Genomic DNA, 27680 nt, shown 5'->3' on the forward strand with positions numbered 1-27680 from the left:
TAAATGTGATTGCAAAGCCATAGTTTTATTATAGGTATTGATTTTAATTTAGAAATTATTTTTAGGTCTTGATTGGGACAATTGTAATATCCAATGGGAATCGGAGCAACCAGTCTCTTTTTTCCACTCGACTGCGTCAAAAGCAGGGGTACTTATGTTTTGAACTTTATAACATCCCTCAATAAATTGATGTATGACAAATATGTATAGGTAAACCGAATAGTCCACACCGCCACTTCACTATTAATTTTTAATTATTAAACTTATTTTATTGATTCAAATGGAATTTATATATAACTGAAGCCATTTTGAGTTATCTTAAGCAAAATATATGTACACAGACCTCAGTGTAACATTCCGTCACTACAACGCTTTATATGTAACCTACAGGATGTGCATATATGTAGAATTACTATAAGTATTCGATGTTAAAATCACTTTTACACTCATTGGTACTGTAAGATATATTTAAAATATGAAAATTATAATTTAATATAACAAGCGTTTGTTTTATTTCATTTCCTACGCTATTTAAATATTAAGTTTATGTTTCCTACTATTCAAGCGACGGCTGGCTAAAGCCGCGAGTTCACGGTGGATGCAAGCCGCTGGCATCCGAAGTAACTGGAGGTCTATGGGGGAGGCCTATGTCCTACGGCTGGGATGAAACGTTGCTTGCAGCTTGTCAGACTGAGAAGGGCCTCCCACATCTATCGACGCGGAATCTGCTTTAGACGACGACCGAGCTACTTCTTGCACTGGGTACGGCGTGCTGCTGTCTTGCAGCTATAAAACTGCAAGTTTAAGTGTGAGACCAATAGTAAAGACAATTCTGCGAACAACAAAGTGTGGCCGGGTAACACACACGTGTCACATGTGCACATACATATCTATGAGTAAACGAAGCATAATGTTACCGACATCAGAGGCATTATTGTCTAACGCTCGATTGACCACTTCAAACTCTTTGGCTTTACGGCCTTACACCTTGGCTTTGGCTTAATGCAACTTGCACGATTTTTCTTGCAAGTCTAAACTCGGCTTTAGATATTACGGCTACTGTTTTATTTTCGCAGAAATCAGTGTTTATATTGGGCCTTTAGCTGCAAGTTACGTTTTTTTTAAAGGTACATGTATGCAAACGCGACAATCGACTTATTAAAAGTGAAAACAACAAAATATAAATCATAACGTTTATTTTACAGATATTTTACAACGTGAAACAGTGTATGAGCACTGCTCTAAAATGGGGGTACATTAACAAGTTGCATCAAGCGGATATTCCATCTCGCTCTTTCGCTTTCCTAGGGTGGACGCTTCGCGCGAAGTAATAAGCATCAATTAAGTTTTGGTGGTTATCTTGGCATATAGCATAGATACGAGTAAAAGATTGGAACCACATAACTCATCAAAAATAGGTTATGTATTTTGGTCTTTATCTACCATACAGAAAACACACAACTTTACCAATTAGCATGGATTTAGGTTAGGAGTCTTTGATATGCGTGGAGACAAGTATGCATTTTTACAATTAATAATGTGTTTAGTTGCATTTGATTGATTTGTGTTGTTCAATATTTTTTTGTCAATAACTTAGATTTTAAACCTAATACTATTTGACATACATTATTTTAAAATTGAACTTTACATGCTTTAAACAGGGTTTAATTTTAGTGATCATAGAACAAAAGTTTAATGAAACAATTCAAGTCTTGCTTTGTTTACATTCAATAAAGTTGATCAATTATTTCCTTGGCAACTGTACAACCTTGTCATTATGACGTATACGTCTTCCGATAAATTTTGTTACAGAAAAATAAAATTATTTACTTAGATAAGGTTCTACAGAGACCCAGGAACCAAATTGGTTGATGGAACTTAAAATACAACAGTGAGCTTCTAAGGGTAACCCAAATTCATACTTCGATTTTGCGTATAGGTATATTAAAACGTTTATTTTTTTTGTTTATTTATTTTAGTATACTTAGGGCCTGCCCTTATTCTACGAAGATCGATTTTCGAGCTTCGTATCGTGCCGTCACGCTCACACTAATATTGTTTACCTGAAGTGTGAGAGGGACAACTGGATATGAACTTCGAATCTCGGAGTGGCCCTCCGTTCTCCGCTTTCTGGGCATGGCATTTAATTGGGCCAATACCGATGTGATGCCGTCTCTGTTTATTTTGTGGGCATAAATAGAGACGGCACCATAAATATTTATCACATAGAACACCGGGGATTCATTAGAGTGGCGAAATAGGCTCTTAGTTGAACTTATTATGACTATTTCTAATTTCACATAGTTTCAGACTTAATCACAAATCAACGCCATCTAGCGTCCACCCCGCAAACCTCATTGTACAACATGGGACGTACCTCAGGGTCCTAGCTCAATGCCTTGTGTGAGATTTTTCGTGTGAAGAGAGGCCTATGCGCGACAGACAGCGCCGGCCGCACTCCTCGCACACAAACTCCCCGACCGAGCCCCCTTTCTTCTTATTTGTCGCGTTTCTGATACGATATTGTTAATGTAAGTAGTTGACAACGGAATGCCTATGAAAACCGATAGATGGCAGTAGTAGCTAGGTGCTATGAGAGTGTACAAAAAAAGTGGATTCGCATATTTACAATGTTATTTATTGGTTAACTTTTAAAAGAAATTTCAAATGAGGGTTTCGGTGACTGTTTGGTTGGTTAGTTCCGTTTGATAACTTTGAAATTTGTATCATTCACGTACTAACGGCAAACAGATCTTACGATACTAACGCCATCTAGCGATATATTCCCTGTCAGAAAATCCTCATTTATCCAAAGGTATATAAATCTTGAGCTTTTGCCTCGAAACTTAGCAACCGGCAGGCTTATCGTCTAGTTCGCAAAATGTCGCAAACACATTCGCCATTTCTTTGTCAAGAAGTTTTGTTTAGGAAATATGGTGAAATGCAATAAGACCACCACACTCATAGACGTTTTGTCCCTTCTCCTTTCTAGAAATTAGAACAGGGTTTTTCTTTGTTTCCACTGTTTTTACTAGTAATTGGTATTGTACCATAATCCTTTTTGAAGTACAATTGACAAGATTTATTTTTTTTAACCCCTCTAACTTACTACAGGAATCGAAAGAGTATTGCCTCCTGAACATGGGAAAATATTAATTATAATTAATTTCTCCAAATTTAAAAAAATACTAAAAATTGAAAAAGTATATCTAAATTTGCCAAAACTACCACAGAATAGATATGTTTCCTTTGCCTTTTTCATCAGAAAAAGGAGCTGCCATCATTTTGACGTCTACGTCAGATATGTGTGATCTTTTTTTTAATAGACTAGGCAAAAGTAATGTATCTATTGTGTGGTAGTTTTGGAGTTAGGCCCTTTTAGAATAAGCATATCTCAAAAAAAAATTAATAAATTAATTAATAATCGTAGCGAAATTTTAAAAATATCAGCGTCTCTTTCCAAACAGAATACAGAGAACGAATCAAATTAGTCTTAGAAATATGAAATCTTGTCAATTGCTGCAGAAACTAATTTGAAATTGAAAAATTAATACACGATTGTTTAGGCAAATGGGCGCCTCGCGCTTTTCGCATCAATTCAGTTCCATCCCTCTTTTACTTTTAGTTCTGTGGGCTCCGGCCATTGTTTGAAACAAAAGCCGAGCTATTTCCGAATAAGAACGAACCAAACTGTTTCTATCATTTTCCCCCAATTTTTTTTTTAACTACTATAGCTAAGACACTATGATCCAGGCAATAACAATGCATAAATGGGCTTACATACTTTAATAACTAACCAATACTTTATGACAATAAATTTTATACCTAGTGGTACTTCCATGCAATTTTAGTGTTAGTTTTACAAGCTAATTTGTACATTAACAGTTTCATGAAACAATTAGGGGCTGTTTCACCATCCATTGATTAGCGTTAACCGACGGTTAAATGTGATGCCGTCTCCGTCTATTCGAACAAAACAAATAGAGACGGCATCACACCTAACCGCCAGTTAACACTAATCAATGGATGGTGAAACAGCCCCTTAGTGTGATTGAAATAAAATCAATTTCTTTAACATAATAATGCAATTGTAGTCAAGTAGAGGAGATTAAGGTATTTAAGATAATATAACTGCCAATCAATTTTGCGAATTTAAAGCTGCAAACTTATATACACAGACATATCCTAATTAAAACTAAATTAACGTCAATGTCGTTTTAGTAATATAATAAAGGATTAGGAAAATATTACGAATTAAATAGTCAAAAACCGATGTAATAATTGCATCCAAAAAATAGTAATGTCTCATTGAAAAATGTAATACTACACTAGCAATTTAAAAAATATTTACATACTAAACATATCATAAGTTTTGAATGTTCGATAAAACAAAAATACTCCAGCTTATGTTACTAAAGGTCAGTTCACACCGTGACCCTACGCGACGATGCTTGAAGAAGGCATATTGAGTCGCAGCTATTTTATTTATTTCTATACGCGTGGCTGTATGCGCCTGATTGCCTTGATCTTGCAGGGGTCCCTAACATTTTTAATACTGCGACTCCCTTTGACAGTTTGTAATTGATTTGCCTTATAAAATATATGTGTATAACCTGGGAGGTGCAGGTCAGGGGCAACTAACGGCAACGCAATTTAAATTAGTAAATACCTACGTTGTATAGCGTAGGAGACGCCAGTATAGAGAAATCTCTCTTCAAAAGAGAGCTACAGAGTGTATCTCTAGATACGTTTTACGACGCCCCTGTTAGTTTAGAAATTGCAGTACTGGAGCATAAAGTAATAGGTGTGAGGGGCTTCGCACCTCGAAAGTGTCTTGTTTTCTTCCTCATTAAAAATCCGTCAACTAATATGTGGTGCTGGTGTGCCATCACAGAGCCTCGAAAAATTAATAACCTGTCCAACTTATCTACATTATTCGAATTTTGATACAGTTCCGTTCGACGGTACAGTTTAAAATATCGTATAAAACTGTAGTTTTCTCGTACTCACGATACGATAAACGGTAGGTACCTGTCGAACGGCGCAGGCTGATCGTTTAATTTTTCTTAGCGTCTGCGGGCCCTATTAACAAGGCTGTTAGGTGCAGCGCCGCCACTGCATTTTAGGCAGCCTAATTCCAGCATAAATACGAATTTACGAGCGGAAGAAGTGATAAAGTTATATCTTGATTCGCTATCTCAGGTCTCGGTGCGAACTGACGCTAAACGTTAATATCAAGTCCTTCCCAGATAATATTCACCCAAAGAGCGTGGCTTCGACGTCGGGCCGCTGGCGGAGCACCCCGCCCAGTATGAACTCTGTGGAGACGACGCGCGCGCCGCGCCGCCGCAGCGCCGGCCACAGAGCTCGGTCGCCCGTCGAAGACACCACCACCCAGGACGGGCCGCCCTCGCGCCATGTGCCGCCCGAACACTCCACTATCACTAGAAAAATATAAGCCACAATTACATAATGCTGCACAGGAAACCAGCGTTGCTGCACATAACTTGTGACAACACACGGAGGCCTTGTTTGGTGTCCTGTCGTGCTACGTAACTTAGTTTTGTTTTTGAAACCTGCACACACCTGCAAAGCAATTCAATGGTGTGTGTGAAGTTCCCAATCCGCACTGGGCCCGCGTGGGAACTATGGCCCAAGCAAATAGTGGGACATACTCGTATATAGGTTGGGATGACTCATATTGTTTTAGTCTTAATACTGTTGGAACCAGATCTTTCTTTCTTTCTATAATGTTACTAATTGGCAAGGATGTTTGATGATTTCATGAAATCCACAATGTCATTTTTGAAAATTCTCATAATTATTTACTAAAATCTCAAGGTTTCAATTCAACTGCGACAGATCTAGTTCATACCGACTATTCCAGGTTTTTCCCAAATACCTATTTTTTCCTGTCTATGGAATCGAATGTGTAAAGATACATAATCTCCATTTCTCTCCCTCCCTTCCCTTCTTCCACCAGATTAATTTTCAAACATTGCAAAATTACAGTTTTAATAGTTTCAAAACAAAGAGTTGGCAGATTACTTGGTTTCTAAATTGTCTATGTGTAGTGTGTATGTTCTGTAATCTATTGCATATTGCAAATAAATGTTACCTAGCTAGATATTATCATATTACCAACATAGAAAAGGCTAACGGTCGAAGCAGGCCGCTTCCAACTAAAGCAATTCATGAATTGCTAGAGGCAGTGTACTGAGGTCTCCGAAGTCTATAGGAGAAGGCCTATGTATGCGTTCAACAGTTTGGACGTCCTAACGGCTATGCATATATATTTTTATGGTATAGATCCGATTTTAATCTATTTGGAGAAAGCCATACTTGCAACAGTTCTAGTGACAGATAGCCTCATTCATTGCTGCAACTGGAAGTCTATGGAGAAGGCCTATGTCCAACAGTGGACGTCCTACGGCTGATATAGATAGATATTGACATCCGAAATCTATGGGAGAGACTTGTTTTGACAGTTCCTACAAAGTAAGTACGTAAGTCAATCATTATTGATTGGTTGTGTCATTGACCCCATTAACTTACGTTTCATCTCCTGGGCATTGGGCATCACGCTGGGAGTAGAGGACACGTTGTACCCGCGCAAGAAGCTGCGGGCTCCACGCAGAGTACCCTCCAGGCTGAAGCGGAAACGCTTCTCCGCGGCAGAGTCTTTTATTATATATAACCAGGGGTCTGAAACAAATGTATTTTTTCTTATATTACATAAATATACTTACCTAACGAGGCTTAAGTACGTCAAATAAAAAGCTGTGATGGCCTAATGGTTTGACCTATGGCTTCTCCAGCAGAGTATTGTAGGTTCAAACCCCGGCTTGCACCTCTAAGTTTTTCGAAATTCATGTGCGAAATTACATTTGAAATTTACCACAAGCTTTACGGTGAAGGAAAACATCGTGAAACCTGCACAAACTTGCGAAACTTGCAATGGTGTGTGTGATGTTCCTAATCCGCACTGGGCCCGAGTGGGAACTATACGGCCCAAGCCCTCTCATTCTGAGAGGAGGCCTGCGCCCAGCAGCGGGACGTATATTGGCTGGGATGATGATGATGATGAAGTAAGCCATATGTGACTATATCAGCCTCATAATAGTCGTTGTATAGTGGTCGTCTCCTTACCAACGAGGGTGCTATTATCAGCGCAGGCCTGCACCCAGTCAGGCCCCACGATGGGCCGGCCCAGGCCAACCGCGCACAGCAACTTGAACGTGCGCTTTATCTGCATCGTCACCAGAACCGTGCACGCCAACACGTCCGTCACTATCGTCGCACCTGGAAACATGTTTCAGAAACTATAATGTCGTCTATAAAGACTAAAAATTCAACGGTTAAGCACTCTCCCTGCCAGCAAGATAGTCTTCAGAGTTTAAGAAGCCATGTGGAACGTAGGCGTGTAGGGCGACTGAAAGTTATTAAGGAGGCTGCCTGCGGGGCACCTGCTTACGAAGCTGACTTCGTAATTAAGGAGTTCGAAAATACGGTGGATGGTTGATACAGAAATATTAATGTAGGTAGCTGTCGGGACCCATAGCAAGGAGTGTAAAGCTTCGTTTCATGGTAAACATTTGTTGAGCAAAATTGTTGGATCAACGTGTAGTCGAGTTTTCGCTCACCAAGCGGCAACACAGCAACATGCAGTGAGCAACTCAGCAACATGTTGATTCAACAATGTTGCTCAATAAATGCTTACCATGAATACAGGGCTTTACTCACCTTTATTATAAGTCTGCGTCGATTTGACTAGTTTAAATGTTTTCCGAAGACTTCTAGGTTATAAATAAAAATAAATAAAATTATGCCGCGCGGCAAAATTCTGGAATTTCGATTCAACTGCCGAATTTAATAGTAAAAGGAAGCAAAGCAGCAGGCAAAGTCTAGTGTGCAAACTAAATTTATCATTCCTTACCTAAATTCTCCAACTTGCTTCTCACATCCTCGTTAGAAAATGCTGTAAACAGCACGCAATGTTTCTCACTTCTCACAGGTGTCGAACAAACAGATACACTAGGAGTAGTACTGACAGATGAAGTTTTCGATGTAGGCAAAGACCTAGTTCTTTTAGGACTTGGAACTTCTAGCTCATTAGAAGCTGGCCTTTTTAAATTCTTCGGAGAGTCCACACTAGTGTCTGATGATAGATACACAGTACTGTTTTCGTGTTTTATCTCTTTAGTCTTTTCTTTATTCCTTTGGCGTCTGCTTCGTCTTACAATCTCTGGAGATAAATCAATTACAATAGGTTCTTTTTCTTTTTTGTCTTTCGATTTAGAACTTCTTGTACTTCTAGCTTCTTTGCTTTCTTCGTTTCTTGTCCTGCTTCTAGACTTTGAGTCACTTTTATCTTCCTCTTTTTTTTTCTTATCCTTATCTGATTTGCTGTCTCTGGTTTTATTGTCTTTTTTGCTTCTAGAACTTCTTGTACTTCTAACATTTTTTTCATCTTTGGAGTCATCATTGTGTTCAGTTTTAGATTTAGATTCATCTGATTTTTTCGATTTAGATCTACTACTTCTACTTCCACCAGCTTGGTTTGAATCTTTAACTGATTTGTCTGTTTTCTTATTGTCATTTCTAGACTCCGGTCTTTTCTGGGTCTCAACTGACAGCTTCTTAGAATTGTTTTTATCCTTGTCTTTCTTCTTATCGCTCTTCCCTTTTAAGCGCGAAATATTTTCACTTATGATTTCGGCGTCGATACTATCTTCACTATCAAAAAGAGAATTTTTGAGAATGCTTTTGTTTTGTTTTTTTGCACTTTCATCTAAGTTTTGAATTTTATAGGTAGGTTTACGAACTCGTGTAAGGATTCTAGATGGTATCGATTCTTCAAACCTTTTAGTGAGATCGAGTTTAGCATTAACCTTCTTATTTCTTTTCTTCTTACCAAAAGTATTACCTGAATCCTGGTCAGAAACATCTTCTGGTTCTGTATCACTCGACGATTCTGTTATAGATCTGTGCTTTAATGTAACACTGATTTTTATTTCTTGACTGTCTGGAAGATCAGCATTAATTATTTTTAGAGTTTTAGGTGTTTTGAGTTTAACATCAACATCTGAAGATGTCGTTGCTTTGGGAATATGTTTGTTATTTTCATTTCTATTCCCATTAGGAGTACTAAATTTACAACCACTCGCAGGCGTCTTGACTGGAGATAGCTCATTTTCAATGTGCCTAAACCTATCGCCCATCTCATAGTCTTCTACAGAACACGGTACCAACTCGTCATCGCCTAATTCTGTCGGTTTAGATAAATCTCCTTTAGGTGAATCTTGTCTTTGGGAGCAAAGATCATTAAATAAATCTTGCGTATTTTCATAGTAATTAGGATCGCTGGCATCAACTTTCTTCTTTTCAACAGGCGTCGATGTTTTTGTAAGTCCCAGTGTAGATGCTTTTTTCGCTTTCAAAGGAGTCGGTAGAGGAACTTTAAAAGGACTACTAATGATTTCTTCAGAATAAACTTCTTGGTTAATTTCAACACCATCGTCTAGAACATCTTCCGTTATAATTTGTGTTGGCATATCTTCAAAATTCTCCTCCTTAGAATTGTCTGTAATTATTTGCGTAGGTAATTCTTCAAAACTCATTCCTTTATTGGAGCCATCAGTCTGATCTTTATTTTGATTAAGCTCTGCTTCAATTTCACCATCTCCTAGCACTTGAGTAGCCATATCCTCAAAGTTTACATCCGGGCTTTTCTTTGACTCCATTAGTTCATTATTAACAAATTCATCTTCACAATCAGTAAGATCATCATCGTCGATAGTGATTTTTTGAGTAGGTAGAATATCAATATCATTTGTTATTTTTGGTGTAGGCAATGTATCTATATCAGTTATAATCTTTTGTGTAGGCAAAATATCGAAGTCGTCGCAATCTGTGGAGCTTCCTGACAGTTTTCTAACTTTTGGGGTAGACGGTGTTCCTATATCAGTAGCGATCTTTTGACTAGACAAAATGTCAAAATCATCACAATCTGAAAGACCACTTGATTTATTTGGTATATTTTTGGAACTTAATTCTATTTTCTTAATTCTTTCGATTTGAGGTGAAACGTCGTCAGGTAATAGCGGTTGGGACTCAAACTCCTCATGAAACGATTGTGTATTAATTTCATCAAATACTATTTCATCATCAGAATCATTTTTCTCTTTTGATGTTTCATGAACAGTTACATTGATACTTCCAGGTTTTTTTGCCTTATTCAAGATGGTTTCCTTTTCAACAGGAATCACTTGAGTTTCCGCATTAAAAATACTATTGTCGTTCTCTTTATTGGCTGTACATAAATCAAATTGTACATTTTCTTGGACATCAACTTTACAAACTTCAGGTAAAATATCTGGTGGAACTTGTGTTGCACATTCATGTATATTGGGTACATTCTGTGTGTTTAGAGTGTGTATATCTGCAAACTGTTGAGTTTCAAGGCCATGAATATCAGGCAGTGGTTGCTGTGTTTCCAAAAGATGAATCGAAGGTGTTGGAGGTATTTGAGTATTAGCTGTATATATAGAATCTGTACTATCATCAGCTTTATAAGGCTCCTGTGTTTCCATTTCATGTATATTTTCAGCACTTTCATCAATGACTTTGTTAGAACGATTTGAATTTGTGGAATCATCGAGAGAACTTCCAGAGTCATCCAAACGGAAATTAAATGACTCTGATTTCTTGCCTGACTGCCAATAAGCATTGTCTATTTTCTTGGAGCCCATTGGCTGAATGGTAACAGTTTTCTTTGAGGGTTTTACAAATTTATTCATTGGACTCTTGAATGCTGTTGGTGGCTTTGGTTGTGAGGGCATTATAAACGAATCATCCTGAAAAAAAAATACCAAATAAGATTATGTAAGATATTTGTTTTAATTTGTAATATTCGCACACATGTTTATTCTTTTTTTAAAACAATAATAACATGAACAATGTTAACCTGTGTTGTGACTCCAAAATTACCCATAACAATAGGGTAGTGTCATGGGTAAAAAATACATAATTAGTCCATCAGATAGTTGATCAAAAAATATAGAACACATGTCAATTGAATAAAAAATCCCAGAAATAAAGCATATTCTGTCTGAGAGTAGGGGCCAATAACATTATGTACTTTTAAGCTAAAAATGTACCTAGGTGAATTTTTTTTTTACACACTAGCAGCAATAGCAGCTCTTAGAGCTGATCCGTGTATATCACTGCAGTTGTGATTTTAATCTTTTTGTGAGTGTTTGTCTAGTCTATTTTTAGAAGTTCGGGTAGAGCATTTCACAAATTGTCAACATAACAGGGTAACAAATGTTTCCTAGGGTTGCTTGCACTTGGTTGCATGTGATGAGTGATATTTTTGATGGACTAATTATATTTTTTTTAGGAACATAACATACCCTATTGTATAGTAAATTGTCTATTGTTGTACAGATGAATGATCCATACTAATTTTCACTACTGTTCTAATGTCCAAACTTGCTTACTTTGTCACTGACTTCTGGTGACTCCGGTACTAAAACCGAGGGAGCCCCATATCTTGACACTTGCTTGGCCACAGGCACTGGTGTGCATGGAATGTCAATGGCCTGGGTCATTGGCAAGTCATTGTCATCTTCAAGTAGTCTGAAAACACCGAAAACATCGCCAAATTGCACCATGTCTCCATTTTGAAGAGGGTGAGGTATAAATGGCTGCAGAGATTTCTAAAAAAAAAGGAAAAATACAGATAAAAAAAATATGCTTTTATCACATGATTGATTTATAAACAAAAAAACAAAATAAAATTAGCTACAGGTAATGGTAGTTTCTGTTACAGGTACATTTGATAACTTTAAATTTGTCTTTTTTTTATTCTACTGGATGGCAAACGAGCAAGTGGGTCTCCTGATGGTAAGAGATCACCGCCGCCCATAAACATCTGCAACACCAGAGGTATTGCAGACGCGTTGCCAACCTAGAGGCCTAAGATGGGATACCTCACATGCCAGTAATTTCACCGGCTGTCTTACTCCCCATGCCGAAACACAACAGTGCAAGCACTGTTGCTTCACCGCAGGATTACCGAGCAACATGGTGGTAGCAATCCAGGCGGACCTTGCACAAGGTTCTACCACCTGCAAAATCCTCCTGTATCTTGTTTGCGATTGGTTAATAACTAATTGAGCCAAGTGCAAGTAAGACCAATAACAAACTGACTTCTTGACACTAACACCATCTAGCGATATAAGCAACAAAATTTGAGTTTCCACTTGTCAGAAAATCCTCAGTGAGTCTTGAGTTAACTTGTAGGACCTTTTCCCACCGAAATGATGCATAACTAAGTACTCATGATTTGCCAATTTTTTTACTAGTTACAATCACCTAACTTATGGCACTTATTCAAAGTTACCAAAGCAGGTTGTTGCTTGCAAAACGAGTTAAGTAAAAGCTCAATGAAATCAATACTTACACCTTGTACTTTGGTTTTATTTGCTGAATCTAAGTCCATAAGCATAAATTCATTTGAATTTAGCACATTTATAACAGCATGCTGCCTTGATATGGACTGAAATAAAACAATTGGGATGTGAAACAATGTATCTAAAACCTTTACAAAATGGGCATAAACAAACAAGTCTTAACCCTGTCTAAAATTGTATACTTACATTTAAGTTAAGAACAATGCGGCATGTCTGTGGGTCTCTTCCGATTTTGTTTGGACCTTTTTTGACAGGATACTTGGCACCACATATTCCCAAAAAGCCAATCTGTAAAATAAAGCTTTCATATATGCCTTACCATAATATTACTATAATGCTGAACATCAAAAAGACGCATTCTACACACAATTTATCGAAGTTTATCTGTGACACCGTTATAAACTTTTTCAGGTAGCATGCCAGGTAGTGCCATTGTTCCAAATAAAGAATATTATATTATTATAAATCATCTACAGATGTTAACAAAAAACAAACATATTTTAATAAAACTGGCAGTACTGGTAAGTTAACTCTGGGTCACTTGGAAACTAGATCTTAATAAGTTATTGAGCTTACACATTAATGCATAGAATCTCGCCCTCTAAAATATCTAAAAACTCTAATAATTTCTAAAAAAAAGCTCTCAATATTATATGAAACGACGCCACTGCACTGCATGGATATTAGTAAACAACACAAACCTGCTCCGGCTCTATTTTCTCAAATTGCGTGTACTGCTCCTGGGTACTATCAAGCCTCTGAGTACACTCTATCTCCATTTTAGGGATAGTTTATTATTCCATATGATTTAATTAAAGCGTTACAAAATATTTTCCCGGCAAACGATACCATACACACACCGCGCATTCCGCTGAATTTCAACCGTCACTGTCAGTCAATTTTGACAGCTAGATGCTATCTTGTTTTTTTTTTGAAGATTGTGGCTTGGTAACAAGGCTTTTAGGCTTTAGCCAAGTCTTTATTTATAGGTATTCGTGTTGTCAGAGCATCAGGGCTACTACGAAATTCATCAAAAATTATGATTTTTGTATTATAAGATTCGTATAAAATTTGATTACAAAATACGTAGATATTTTTAATTTAAAAACATGCGCATTCCATTCATTATATCATTATATCCATTCCATTTATTTTACTTTCGTGATAATCGTGCAATGCAAAAAAATTTTTTTGCGCAGCGCGCACAAATAATAATTTAATAGGTATCTGTCAAAGTCTTCTTCTTCTTCTTCTTAATAGGGTAATTACATTCCCTGAATATAGCAACCGGCTCTGTCAAAGTCGTCAAATCAAACAAATCTGCAGGGCTACTACGAAACTCGAAGTTCGTGTCGTGTCAAAGGGACCGACACTAATACTATTTAATACGAGAGCGAGAGGGACGGTACGATACGAGCTTAGAGTTTCGTAGTAGCCCTGCTGACTGAAATCGAAACGAAATCAATTAAATTCAATTTTTAGAAAAAATATAGCTCCATCGAAACTATCGATGATTCCGCCAATGTCGAGGTTGAAAAAGACTTTATCGGTTGGCCGTTGTACGGTAGGAAACGAAATCGTCATTCGTTCGTTATCGTATCCGTTGGGGTGACACTCTTTCCCGGCCTGGATAACACCGACATGAAAATACCGTCTCTGTTTTTTGTGTTTACGCCCATAGAAACTGAGAGGCGCTTATATGGGCGAGTTCACGAAAAACAGGGTCGGTATTTCCATCCCGGTATTATCCGGGCCGGGAAAGAGTGTCACCCGTATCGTTGACATCGTTGTTAATCAAAGAGTATATAATTTGTTAATTTCATACATAACCTAACAAAATAAATCATATTTATATATTACCTAAATTATCATCAGAAAAAACAGACAGACTATGGATATAGCATACTAATTTGTCCTCATCCAGCAGCAGATCAGCTTCTGTGATATTTTGATTCCATTAAATTTGCATTTTAGTCTAGTCGTGTTTACTCGTACGGAAGCCGCATCCACTTCATTTATCGCCATCGGATTTGTAAGATTTAGTAATAAATAACGAATCAAGTTAGCCAAGTTAGTGTATTTTAATCGCAATGGAGGCGGAAATTGAGAGTGACACCAAAGCAGATAATGCGTCTGATGCGGAGGACGTTCCTAGTGATTTCTTTGACGATTTCAACAAAGACGAGTTCATGGAAGGTCTGCAGGTGATTGACAGTTGGGACGACGGAGACAAGAAGCGGCGAGCGTCGCGCATCGACGCCGAGGCAGTGGACAGCGTGCAGGATCTGCGTGAGCTCATCGACGGGCGAGAGGAGGGCGAGCGCCGCGACCGCAACAAGCCCGACGAGTGGGAGAGAGACAGCATGGAGCGCCACCACGAGCGTCTCGACGCCTACATCCGCCCCGGCAGCCGCCGCGACCCCAACAAGACTAAAGAAGCCATCAAGCGCGACAAAGAAGTCAAGGTCAAGGAATACCTCGCCAAAAGCCTGGATGCCACCGACGAGCTGAAACCGCCTGGCACGGAACTGGATGACTTTTTCGACATAAACAAGCCCGCGAAATCATCAGCTTCACACCACGAGGAGCCCAGGTTGCATAAGGAACGACACCGGTCGCCTGTGCGACATCAACACTCGTTTCAGCCTTACTCTCAGCCAACGGCATACTTATCAAGGCACGCCCGCCGCCCGAGCCCGAGACGCAGCCCTCGCCCGAGTCCGAGACGCAGCCCTCGCCCGAGTCCGAGACGCAGCCCTCGCCGAAGCCCCCGCCGTAGCCCACGACGTTCACCCCGCCGAAGCCCACGGCCACGAAGATCCCCATTGCAGTACAGAACCCGTCCAAATCTAAGATACAGCCCGCATAGGAGGAGCCCGCGGCGACGCTATTCGCGCTCGCCTCCGCCCCGCCGCTACGTGAAACGTTCGCGCTCCAGATCTCCAACAACTCGAGACAGTTTCCTTTATCCAATAGAGTCAAGACCTGAATATTCTAATCAACACTTTGACATTGCAGAGCAGCAATATAATCCAATTCCATATGCAAATGATTTGTCAGGGTATTCATACCCCCCGCGCCCTGACTACCCTGGCTATGCAGGCACTCCGTATGATTACAATATGGGCCAGCCCGTTCCTCCAGCTGTGAACCTATCAGCGATACCTTATCCAGCTGGGCCAGTGCCTCAGCCAGTGCCAGCTCCAGTTATGAACCCCATGCCAGGCATGAACCCCATGCCAGGCATGAACCCCATGCCAGGCATGACTCCTATGCCAGGCATGACCCCTATGCCTGGCACAAACACTGTAAACCCTGTATTGCCTCCTGTTGTAAATCCTGTTCCATCCCCGGCCATGGTCCCAGCTCCTAGCCGTGCTTCTTCAGAGAAATCTTCAGTCATCTCGAAACCTGTCAAGGACAATTTGAAGCCTTATGATGCATTGGCTCAAGTAAATATTTTATTTTTATTTATCATAGAAATTTACACTGAATTCAGACTTGGCGCTTAAGCTATGTGTCTGCTTTCAGAGTGAAATCTAATCGTTTCTTTTAATCATGTGTTTGAACATGTCAATATTTACTCTTCAATGTTTCAGCTAGTGGCAGATGGAAAAATTTCACAGGAGGACTATTTAAAGCTGGCACCTACAAAAGGTAAGCAGGTGAAAATTCACCTTTTTTTGCAGTGTCTTAGTTTGATCTGAGATAGTTTTGTCAAAATACTCTGTTAATGTATTATAATAATTATGAATATTATAATAACTATGTTGAAACTTGTATTATATTTCTGTTACAGTCACAACTCCCTTGGACACAAGTACACGAGTCATGGGTAGGTACTTCTGTTTAATTAGAGCGTAATAAATAACAATTTTTAGATAAATTATCTTTTACTTATATTTTGTTATTTAAATTATATAATTATTGCTTTGTTAATTGTGATTTTTACTTCATAATTATGTTACAAAGCATATGCTTGTAAATGATTTTTTTGATAGATGTATATGCACACTGGTGTCAATCAACCCTGCTCACAACCCTTAAATCATTGGATCTCGAAGTCCAAGTTAACACATTTTTCGGGGAGCATTTTTAATGTGAACATGCGTATTCTTTGTTTTATTGAAGTGTGAAACTAGTGACCGTTTTGTGTTTCCAGTGTTGAATCGGTGTAGCCAAGCGTTGAACAAGTTGTCCAGCAAGTTGGTTCTGCCAAGCCGTTTGGTAATGAATAACAATATGGTGGGCGCAGAGCCAAAGTCTCTGGTGCCACGCTTCTGCTCACCGCTGAAGCGTCAGGGCGCCGTGGAGTTCCACTTTACCAAGCCCTGCGATGGATCCGCGACGGCGCAGCAGAACAAGCAACTCGTCGACAGCATCATCAGCACCATCGGCCTGGAGAAAATCGTCTCAAGACCTAAGAAGAAAATCCAGAAGGACATGAAGGACGCAGCGGTGCAGACTACAAACCCGTATTGCGACGTTTGCGAAGTTCGGGATTCTGTGAAATTCGCCGACTGCAGTACCGACGTCGATCTTGAACATTTCAGCTCAACGGTTCATACACAAGTTGTGGAACAGGATCTCATGAACTCTAAGGCGGTGTTCGCTCCGAGCGGCAGCATCGCCGACGGGGCGCCCATCTCCATTGCTCACCTGACGCCGGCGCAGTTGGTGTCTCAGCTGGCGGCCCGCGCGAAGACCTTGAAGCAATCCGAACCTCTGCCGCCTAATCAGTACATGAGGCGCAACCCGCAAAACTACGACAGCCAGTACGATAATCAGCAGTACCATAATAACTACAATTATCGCTATTAGATTTTTAATAGTAGGTAGTAGGTACCTATCGTAAACTGTAAGACCTGGCTAAGCCGCAGGAGTCTATGAATTTGTCGAGCTATTCCCTGTAGTTCGCACCCGCGGCAATAAGTGCTCACCTCTGGGATAATTTTTGTCCCGTTTTTCCGTAGTACAATCAATTGGAAAAACGGGGAATAGCTCAATTTCTCAAGGCGAGATTAATACGATATTCTTCCACTGTCTAATATAACCCTCTTCTTGGATAGTCGGGGAAAATCTCTGGACAGGCATGGACAGGTCACAATTTTTTTTTCCAGCAATCCAAATTAATTTATTTATGACATCATAGATTTGTTTCACGAATTAGCTGATTTGTTTTTACCCCCGACGCAAAAAAAGGGTTGTTAAAGTTTGATGCCAATGTCTGTCTGTGGCATCGTAGCTCTCAAACGGATGGACCGATTCTGATGCGGTTTTTTTACGTAAAAGCGAGTTCCCTTGCGGTGGTTCTTAGCAATGTTTGATAAAAATCGATTCAGCCGTTTTTGAGATATTAAACTTTGAAATGACGATTTCTTAATACAAGCTTTTAATTTTGTGGGTAGAAAGAAGAAAGCTATGCCAGTTGCTTTGGTTCTGTAATTAATCTGTTACATTTCTAGTGGTTCTAATTCCGTTTGTAGTTTTAGGATCGTGTATAAGGCAGACAGTGCGTAAACCCATTTATTAATGGCTAAGGCCATACTGACTAACGCGTCTTTTTCTACCCTCATTCTATACCGTTTGACGGCAAGAAATAGTTAATGCGCCCTCGACAATGGCAAACGTGACCCTAAAAATGGCCTTTGTAATAATGCAAACCCAAAGGAAACTTAAAAATCAGGTTTTCTGTTTTTTTTTTCAAACATGAAAAAACGTTAGTAAGTAGATATAAATGCGACTTTGGAGTTGCATTCCTAATTGGTTTCTTGGTCCGGAAAAGGTCATTAATTATGTAGTTCTAAGTAGTGTATTTTATGTTGCTGTCGTACTTTGGTGATGGTATATAGTCATGCTGAAATATTTTATTGGTATGTTTGGATGTGTGTATAATCCGATGCAGACAACATAATACAACGCAGTAAGTACCAAACAAAGTAATGTCGGCAACTGAAAGGTATTTAGTTTTTTAAACTGATCGGACTATTCGTATCTAGTAAACTGAATTCTGGGTACGACGGCAAGGTAATAATTAAGTTCTGATTTAAGTCACGCAGATATGAAATTAAACTTCTAGGGTAACTGAAGAATTCTTGTTTTATTTGCTCCCATCTTTTGCAAGGATGCTAATGGCACATGAAGCTCATACATAAAGGCACGGCACCCTGTGGATAAACTACGATTCAATATTTCGGCGACGAAGGTGAAGAACGCCAAGCATCAAGATTTCTACAGAAGACCCGAGAGCTTCCTGCAACCGAATCTGCCAAGTGCCGGATCCAAGCTGAAGACCGAAGAATATACTCCTATCACAGAATATAATAGTACTAACGTACTCGTATGTCTACCTAAGGGTAAGGCCAGACGATACGGTATTTTTTTTAATAGTCATCATCATTAATTTAAGAACTTAGCTCTTGTCGGTGGAGAAATCGCCACTCTTTTCGGTTCTCTGCCAGTGTTTTCAGCTCCTGATAGTAAGTCGCGTAATTTTTTCAGCATTTGGTTTTATACAAAAGTCCAGTTTGTGCTACACGGCGGCTCAAAATGAGCTGTACACATTGTATTTGTATGAAATCAAAATAACGCAACTCGAAAAAATTACGCTTACCTAATCTGGCCTCACCCTTAAAACTGCTTCATGTAATAATTAGTCTTAAAACCTGTGTTTAGTATGTGATTTACTTTATTGAACAAAAATAAACAGACCGCATCATAGAATATCTGTTACCTAAGTTACCTATTTAAAAGAGAGTTGAACTGGGGTAAAAATGACAAAGCACTAAAGCGTGCGTATAGGTAGTGCCACGAGTGAAGTGAATGATTACATACACAGCTGATTGTTTTTGTACAGGTCTCGAGAGATAAAACACTACAAAAAAGGTAATATATTATTTAGTAACTAAACTGAATTTTACTTTAGTAATCTTGTCAGGTTCATTATCATATTTATATATTACATTCTATCAATAAATAACAATTTTGGCATAGGAACTTGTGTAAGTCCGATGCCAATACAATAATCTGGTAGTGAAATTCTGGTGGTCCGGTCAGGACAGGCTGCTCTTCACAGGACTGAACTTTTCAACAATCACATGACAGACACAACTTTAAACTTGGTATGAATAGTACTAGTTTAGTAGTAGTTTTAGTTAGTAGTGCTAGTTTGGATGACAATAAGTACAATAACAGTACATCCCATCAAAAGTACAGTCAGCAAAAAAATTTAATATTCATAACTGCGACCCGCCCCGGCTTCGCACGGCCAAAATAAAAAAAAACGGCCAAGCGCGGGTCGGACTTACGTACCTTACCTATACAACATTAGACATTAGCAAAAATGGACAAAGAAAACACGTTTGCCGTACGAGAGCCCCCCCATAAATATTTATTATATTTTAATTTAATTATTTATTTTTAAAGTGAATTAAAATACAAATTAATATTCTGTGAATATTTCAAGCAACTACCTACCTGTTGCCGTGAAGAGCACCCCTGAAATATTATTTTATTGTTTTAGTATTTGTTGTTATAGCGGCAACAGAAATAATAACATCATCTGTGAAAATTTGAACTATAGCCATCACGGTTCATGAGATACAGGCAGCCTAGTGACAGACAGACAGTGGAGTCTTAGTAATAGGGTCCCGTTTTTATTACCCTTTCGGCACAAAACTCTAAAAAGGTCTCTAATCGAGGGCACTTCTCACACATTTTGCAGCGCCATTTCCCAAAAACAACACCCGGCGTGTCAACGTAAGCAAAAGGTAGTTGTTTGGTAAGATTGATATTTTTAAATTCGTAATATCTTTTGAATGGAATGTCCGATTTGAATAATTCAAAAAGTAATCTACAGGTAAGTATTGAAACCATCTTGAATATGAAACTATTTATTTGGATAAGGATTAATACAAAGGTATGGATAACATGGTCTGATTTTAGTCGGCATATCAGTCAACTTTTAAAATTAAAATAAGTAGTTGTAGTGACATCACTACAATAGTTGGACATATGGTATCGCGAAATTTTTTGTAGATATTTTAGAACATTTTTTTGTTCTATCATCAATAGTTTCCACAGCGCATGCGATGAAACATGTTTTATGGCAACTTTTTTACACTTTGAGGCACATTACTGAAGTTTTAGTACGGAACCCAAATTTTTTCTGGTAATAAATATGAAAGCCTATGGCACTTTGGAATAATTTAGCATTCTAATAGTGAAAGAGTTGTTAAAATTGGTCCAGCACTTTTTGAGTTAATTCGTAACAAACAATTTATTGAATCAGGCGTTACTTTGCGGGGTCCATATCAATGAACTAAAAGAATTTCCTTGCTCACCCGCGACCTTACGATAGCTAAGCTTATGCAAAATATGCGTGTTCATGCAGTTCCTCCACCTCCACACTCGTTCGTTAGTCTAACAACTGGTAGCATGGTGTACGGTTGTGTCACTCTGAAGATGAGCTCTGGTTGAGTTCGAAACGCGTCAGTGTAGTGTGGTGGTGGTGATAGATGGGTTTGTGTGATTTGTGTGTGTTCTTACAGTGTGGAGGTGGAGGAACTGCATGAACACGCATATTTTGCATAAGCTTAGCTATCGTAAGGTCGCGGGTGAGCAAGGAAATTCTTTTAGTTCATCGTAACAAACATCCAAAAATCCAAATCTTTCCTCTTTATAATATTAGTATAGATATAGATAAGTAATAGCTTTTTTATCATTTTTTTTTTGCTTGCTTATATATTATAATTTATTATAATTAATTCAAAATTTCATACAAGTATGGTCTGAAAGCAACAAGCTTGTTAATAATGTTTATGTAGTTATTATACTTAATTTTTATTTTATTACGTAGGTATATAAATAAATAAAAAATATTAACCAAAAATATTATTCTTCTAAGAAGTCGTCCAGCCATTTTTCTAGATCTTCTGGAGATTCGATCACAGGATTCTTCTTAGGTTCAGCAGAAGCAGTCACTACTGAAATCCGTAATGAAAGAAGGATTTAATATATTGTGTAGGTACTTGTAGGTAAGTACACCTATAAGTGATTTCATGGAAAATTCAACAAATCAATGAACAGATTATAACTCAAAATGATCTTGTTTGAAAGATGTATTGTAAATTGCGACTTATTGATACAATTTAAGATTAAAAAAGGTGTGAAAAGAATGTTTACCTGTATTTGCAACTTCACTTTTAGGCACATGTTTCACTTTATTAGCATCTGCTTTTTCAATATGATCTACAATTTCATTTGTTCCTAGTATTATATCATCAATGGGGTCAATTACTTCATTTTGTAGAGGCTTCATTTTATTGACTTTTGATTCAATTGTTGGTTCACCTCTTTTGAACACTATTTCTATATTGTCTTGGGATTCAGGTATCATTTTACTTTTTTCTGGTTCAACATCATCAAAATGAATATCATCTACATCTGGACTAGTATCCGCCACGTCAGGTTCGGAGTTCTTTCGTTCTTCAACTACTTCCGTTTTGCTATAATCTTCTTTTAAACCTTTGATCAATTTTTCCTGAAGGTCAGACTCTGTTGTTGCTATTTTGAAGTACTTATGTTTGTACCTGCTTGTTCTATGATCCATAGTTTGTATATCTGTTTCTGTGAATATACTTTTGTCTATATTGTTTCTTTCGTAAAATGGTATTGTGCAAAGGGCAGTGGCTAAGTCATTCATGTTGATTTCAAAGTATTTGTCATATAGGGATGGACCTGTAGATATGTCCCATGATTTCTCATGTTTAAATTGGAAATGGCCCCCAATTGAAAGAGGTGCTTGTATAAGTTGCTGTAAAAGGGATAAATAATTATTTTAAACTAGTGTATGCCCGCTGCTTTTCATCATGATAGAGTAATAAGTGCCTGGGTCCTACTGGGTACTCCAAAATTTTGGAAAATTCTTTCTTTGTACATGTATTATTTATAGCTATAGTGGTGCATGTATGTCGGATATGAAATCTTCAGCTCCTGTGATTTAGTTTCAATATTAACCTACTGTCAGGTCAGATAGTCTGTTGTTAATGATACTGTTTTACTTATAAGTATAAACAGTGGCGTAGCTAGGTAACCTAGGGCCCTGGGGCAAATAAAAATATGAGGCCCACTGCTATCAAAACTGGTAAGATTTTTTGAAGTAAAATCATTATATATACAAATACTTTAAAAATGCTAAGCAACTATCATCAGCTATAAAGCAGAATTTCGAGGCCCCCCTGAGCTTGAGGGCCCCGGGGCACTGCCCCGCCTAGCCCCTTGGTAGCTACGCCACTGAGTATAAATTATATCAGAAAGTGTCAGAAGACTGAATACTTCAGATCTGAATTAAAAGTAAAATGTTTCTTTACCTCATAGTCAGCACCCATATTTTCTTGCTCCTCCACCTCATCATAGCTCTCAATGGGAATCTCATATTTGGCCCAATTGCTTTGGATCTCCTTCTTCTTATATTTAGAGTTGGCTTCCTCTGTGATTTTGAGAATGTCATCAGTCTCTCTTTTCAAGCCTTTGTAGAACTCTGGCCCAGGCTCTTCATAAACTGGTTTTTCAGGAACTGCAACTGTAATAAAGTTTAAAATGTAATAAACAAATCAGCATAAGCATATTTCATACTCAAAACTAAAAAACATAAATTAGAGCTACATTTGCCCTGAGGGTAACTCGGTCACCTCGCCTCTTCTAATTTTCTTTGATATGTGCAAGCTTGTTGGATCTATGGCGGCTCCCGGGGCTCCCTAGCCTGGGGCCCGAGACCCTATTCTACCTACCACTTTTTTCTGGCTTTTTGTTAGTTTTTTTGATACAATAACATTAAAGGCCTTTTTAATTATAATAGATTTAACAGTTATGTACACACAGCTCTATCATCTGTAACTCCTATTGTGTCGACAGTAAACCTAACATCAATCAAGTTTTACAGCGCTTCTATATAAATTGCTAATTAAATTAATTTACCTTTAGGTGTATCTATTTTTCTTTCAGCTTTCTCACTAGCAGCCTGGTGGCGTTGCCGAGGTTTCCGCTGCTCCTTGGGGTCATTTTTACCTTTCTTGTGCCTGTAAATTAATAATTTTACAACCTTAAATATTAGTGGAAAATGACCCTGTTAATTAACACTTACTCTGCAAAATGCTTGTATCTCAGATCCATAAACTTAACTAGACCTTAAAGCCCACCATCAACATTCATGTAGGGGGAGGGGGGGGGGGAGTAAAAATCATAGCTGCGCAATGCAGGCTTACGCTTGAACTTAGGTTTAGTGTGTTTTTTTAAAATGTTTATTTTTGTGGCATGGTACTAGATTACCAGTTAACAGTGAATTGAATGATGTATAAACTTTGACACAACTGCCTGAAATGGTAAGCCATTCTCCACTCCGCATGATGAAAAGTAATTGTGTGCAGTTTTAAAGTAAGAAAAATTTACTCTATTTCTATATGTTGATGAAGCACAGAGTCAAGTCATATTGAGGCTTTTGTATGACACATTACATATAATTTGCATTTTTAATATGATTTCAGATTTGGAGCTGTTGATAAGAGCAAGACTGAAGCTTGACTTGAGCTGAAAATGACTTTGTTAGAAAAAGTGGATTATGTTCATTATTATGTTTTAGTATTTAGTGAACAACGACAAAACCCAACTAGCAAAATTGTTCTCTAATAGACAGAGCTAAATATATTTTAACTAATATTAGATGCAAAATTGCTACCCGTCATGACATATGGTGCCGAAACATGAACGCTCACGTTAGGACTGGTCCACAAATTTAAAGTTGCTCAACGTGCTATGGAAAGGGCTATGCTCGGAGTTTCTCTGAAAGCTAGAATTTGTAACAAAGTGATCCGACAGAGAACCAAAGTTATCGACATAGCCCACTGCATTAGCACGCTGAAGTGGCAATGGGCCGGCCATATAACCCAAAGAACCGATAACCGTTGGGGTAGATGAGTTCTTGAGTGGAGACCACGGATCGGCAAACCTAGCGTAGGACGTCCTCAGACTCGGTGGAGCGATGATCTTCGCAGGGCGGCTGGCAAGAGCTGGATGAGAGTTGCCGAGGATCGTGCTCAGTGGCGTGCCATGGGAGAGGCCTATGTCCAGCAGTGGACGAACATAGGCTGATGATGATGATGATGATTAGATGCAAAATTATCAGTTATTCTCAACTGCAACTGCTATTGTCATTAGTGAAAAATGTAAAAGTTCAAATAACGTTACATAGCTTTGTTCCTGTCGGACTGAAATCGGTTTAAAAGGTACTGTAAAGTAAACTTACTGATTTTTCTTTGATTCTGGATCTGGCATTCTTGACTTGCTTTTTGAATTATACGAAAAACACCTGTTGAAACGGCGTGTTTTCAGTTTTTCGCATCGCACACACATGCACACACGTCTGTCTGCAGGGCTACTACGAAACTCGACTCGAAGTTCGTGTCGTGCGGTCCCTCTGACACTTACTATTTAATACGAGAGCGAGAGGGACGGTACGATACGCACTTCGAGTTTCGTAGTAGCCCTGCTGATCTGAAAAGTTTGACTTGACACTTGAACACTTGACAGATTTTTGTAATCTGTCAGTGACGATGCGACGTCAAACCAAAACGCAATCGACGCTGTTCAAGTTGATTTGAAAAGCGCTAATAATTAAGCCATCCACCTTTTTTTTATATTAAAGAGGGGGAAAACAAACATGAGGGTCACCTGATGGAAAGCAATCAACGCCGCCCATGAACACCTGCCGACATGAGGGGTATCACGGTGCGTTGCCGGCCCTTTGAGAGACTGATAGTGTGCTGATAGGCTCGTTTTTAGGGTTCCGTACCCAAAGGGTAAAAACGGGACCCTATTGCTAAGACTTGACTGTCCGTCTGTCTGTCTGTCTTCTGTCTGTCACCAGGCTGTATCTCGTGAACCGTGATAGCTAGACAGTTAAAATATTTTCACCGCTATAAGTAACAACAAATATTTTGACTTTGACTTGGACTTTGACAGTCTATCTATAGCCTCCCCAGGGCGTCTGTTATGCCCCCTGAAACCGCCAGCAAAACGTCGGTTTGGGCACTCCTCCACGATGTGGTAGGCTGTTTGCTGCGGAGCGCCGCAGTCACACGCTGGCCCCACTTGTGCAGGCTGTGGTTGCAGCGGGAGACAGTTGAGCGTACGACTGGCTTTGAAGCCAGGTAGCCGGGCAGACGGTTTCTCCACAAGGTCACCCGCCGAGCATTTCTGGGATTGCTAGTCGGTTAACCAAGGCAGACCGGATCTGACTAGAGCGGCTTACGAGAGGAGTCGCTGCGGTACATGCTTGTCCAGGGTTCTAGTAATCGGCAGCCTGTGCGGGAGTTGGGTAGCGATCGCTTTACCCCATTCTACCGCCGCTGCCTGCGTGCGCCTCAAGTGCGGAGGGGCAATGTTAGCCAGCACGTGTCTGTGCTTTCCGCAAACACCGCGATCCCGCGATTTTAACCCGTACCACTACCATGAGTTTACAGTGACCGTACTCGATAGCGACGGCGTAAATTATTTGTATGGAGAATCATCATCATCATCATCATTCAGCCTATATACGTCCCACTGCTGGGCACAGGCCTCCTCTCAGAACAAGAGGGCTTGGGCCATAGTTCCCACGCGGGCCCAGTGCGGATTGGGAACTTCACACACACCATTGAATTGCTTCGCAGGTTTGTGCAGGTTTCCTCACGATGTTTTCCTTCACCGCAAAGCTCGTGGTAAATTTCAAATGTAACTCCGCACATGAATTTCGAAAAACTCAGAGGTGCGAGCCGGGGTTTGAACCCACGACCCTCTGCTGTATGGAGAATGGTACAGCGCTTCTACAAATAATTTACGCCGTCGCTATCAAGTACGGTTACTTTAAACTCATGGTAGTGGTACAGTTGCCCTTAGTGTAAGTTTTCGGTTACAAGATACGTCTCGATCGCGTTCGCGTTAAAATCTCAATTTGTATGGAAACACAAACATCGCAAACGTTCCGCTAGAGGCGCTGTTCGTGTTTGCATACAAATTGAGATTTTAACGCGAACGCGATCGAGACGTATTTTGTAATCGAAAACTTACACTAAGGGCACACAGGTCGTCGCTCCATCTTGTTGGAGCCATGCAGTTGGTGAGATGGAAAGCAATGACTTCCGATTTGGATGGGATTGGGTTACGAATAATAATTCTAAAGACTATCGTAGCGTAGTACAGTTGAATGCAAAAAATATGTATACATCGATCTTAATGTTTAGTGACATAGAGGTGTTACGTATAGATATTTTGGACATCTTCGTAACGTATGTACCTAAATATTTATGACGCTGACCGTACAAATAAGTGCAGTCTGTGCAGTAAAATAAAACTATGTCACATCGAGTTCCAGGCACATAATATGTAAAATCACTGCTTCACATCAAAATTAAAAAAAAAACTCGTTTTAAATAGCCCTTAACTCTATAGGAATAAGGTGCAGTTTGCTGTGACTCCAATGAAGAGAAAGATCAGAAGGCTTCAAAGGCTCCCGGCTAAACATTTTTTTAGCATCTGGATTGCTATGCGATTGAGAATAGGCGAGCGAAACGAGAAAGAATAATTTTGTCAAAATTTTATTGAATCTGTCCCCGTAGTTTATTGTATTGACTTATACTGCTCAAAATAAAATAAGGGCCACGTGAATTTCATTGGTGAAACGAAAATACTTTTTTTTTTTGCGTTCCTTGTTTAAAAATGGTTTTATTAATACAACATAACACAAAAAAAAACTTCTCGTTCATTTATATTATGTACCTAATTATTCAATAGGGCATATTAGGCAAAGCTCAGCGCAGGGGGCGACACTAGCACAAACCGTAAAGAAACCGCCATGACAACGTCAGTTCTCTTTATATTTTGTCGCCAGGACGGATCATGACCAAAGAGTATTAATTACTTATAGAAATCATGACATATTTATGAGTAACAAAATACATGATAATTTCTAGATATTTTATTGATAGAAGCGTATTTCCAAAATTTAACTAATTGAAATAATATGATATTACGACATCCTAGGGACATTTAAGATACTCAAAAAACATAAACCATAAACATATGGTATGTGCTAGTGCTGCACTCTGACGGGATAAAATTGCAGTAATATTTTTGATTTCATTTTACCGGTAAAATTCAAGTGGCCCTTAT

At 39.0% G+C, this 27680-nt stretch overlaps 3 protein-coding genes across 3 annotated transcripts; 1 reads left to right on the forward strand and 2 right to left on the reverse strand.

The window, feature by feature from the left end:
- Nucleotides 1-1179: 1179 nt before the first annotated feature.
- LOC141429536 (uncharacterized) lies at nt 1180-13351 on the reverse strand. The gene is made up of 9 exons (XM_074089880.1): nt 13178-13351; nt 12663-12764; nt 12467-12562; nt 11502-11720; nt 7937-10856; nt 7150-7302; nt 6556-6705; nt 5261-5444; nt 1180-2512 (listed from the first exon to the last, which is right to left on the reverse strand). Exons 1-9 carry the CDS (start codon nt 13253-13255, stop codon nt 2392-2394), a joined length of 4023 nt encoding a protein of 1340 aa, XP_073945981.1. The 5' UTR covers nt 13256-13351; the 3' UTR covers nt 1180-2391.
- Nucleotides 13352-14222: 871 nt separating this feature from the next.
- LOC141429538 (uncharacterized) lies at nt 14223-18568 on the forward strand. The gene is made up of 4 exons (XM_074089882.1): nt 14223-15928; nt 16076-16133; nt 16276-16311; nt 16639-18568. Exons 1-4 carry the CDS (start codon nt 14567-14569, stop codon nt 17295-17297), a joined length of 2115 nt encoding a protein of 704 aa, XP_073945983.1. The 5' UTR covers nt 14223-14566; the 3' UTR covers nt 17298-18568.
- Nucleotides 18569-20352: 1784 nt separating this feature from the next.
- Nucleotides 20353-25032, reverse strand: Aven (Apoptosis and caspase activation inhibitor). The gene is made up of 5 exons (XM_074089671.1): nt 24778-25032; nt 23454-23554; nt 22847-23058; nt 21660-22290; nt 20353-21460 (listed from the first exon to the last, which is right to left on the reverse strand). Exons 1-5 carry the CDS (start codon nt 24882-24884, stop codon nt 21369-21371), a joined length of 1143 nt encoding a protein of 380 aa, XP_073945772.1. The 5' UTR covers nt 24885-25032; the 3' UTR covers nt 20353-21368.
- Nucleotides 25033-27680: the final 2648 nt, after the last annotated feature.

This window comes from Choristoneura fumiferana, chromosome 7, assembly GCF_025370935.1.
Source record: "Choristoneura fumiferana chromosome 7, NRCan_CFum_1, whole genome shotgun sequence".
NCBI lineage: Eukaryota > Metazoa > Arthropoda > Insecta > Lepidoptera > Tortricidae > Choristoneura > Choristoneura fumiferana.

Excerpts from the sequence above, each read along its gene's own strand:
- Aven (XM_074089671.1), bottom strand. The coding sequence starts at position 24,884 with ATGTGTGTGCGATGCGAAAAACTGAAAACACGCCGTTTCAACAGGTGT. Across the intron at positions 22,291-22,846 it reads ATATGGGTGCTGACTATGAG|CAACTTATACAAGCACCTCT; the intron begins GTAAAGAAACAT and ends TCCCTTTTACAG. Across the intron at positions 21,461-21,659 it reads AAGTGAAGTTGCAAATACAG|TAGTGACTGCTTCTGCTGAA; the intron begins GTAAACATTCTT and ends TACGGATTTCAG.
- LOC141429538 (XM_074089882.1), top strand. The coding sequence starts at position 14,567 with ATGGAGGCGGAAATTGAGAGTGACACCAAAGCAGATAATGCGTCTGAT. Across the intron at positions 16,134-16,275 it reads AAAGCTGGCACCTACAAAAG|TCACAACTCCCTTGGACACA; the intron begins GTAAGCAGGTGA and ends TTTCTGTTACAG. Across the intron at positions 16,312-16,638 it reads CACAAGTACACGAGTCATGG|TGTTGAATCGGTGTAGCCAA; the intron begins GTAGGTACTTCT and ends TTGTGTTTCCAG.
- LOC141429536 (XM_074089880.1), bottom strand. The coding sequence starts at position 13,255 with ATGGAGATAGAGTGTACTCAGAGGCTTGATAGTACCCAGGAGCAGTAC. Across the intron at positions 12,563-12,662 it reads GCATTGTTCTTAACTTAAAT|TCCATATCAAGGCAGCATGC; the intron begins GTAAGTATACAA and ends GTTTTATTTCAG. Across the intron at positions 7,303-7,936 it reads AAGCAAGTTGGAGAATTTAG|GTGCGACGATAGTGACGGAC; the intron begins GTAAGGAATGAT and ends ACATGTTTCCAG.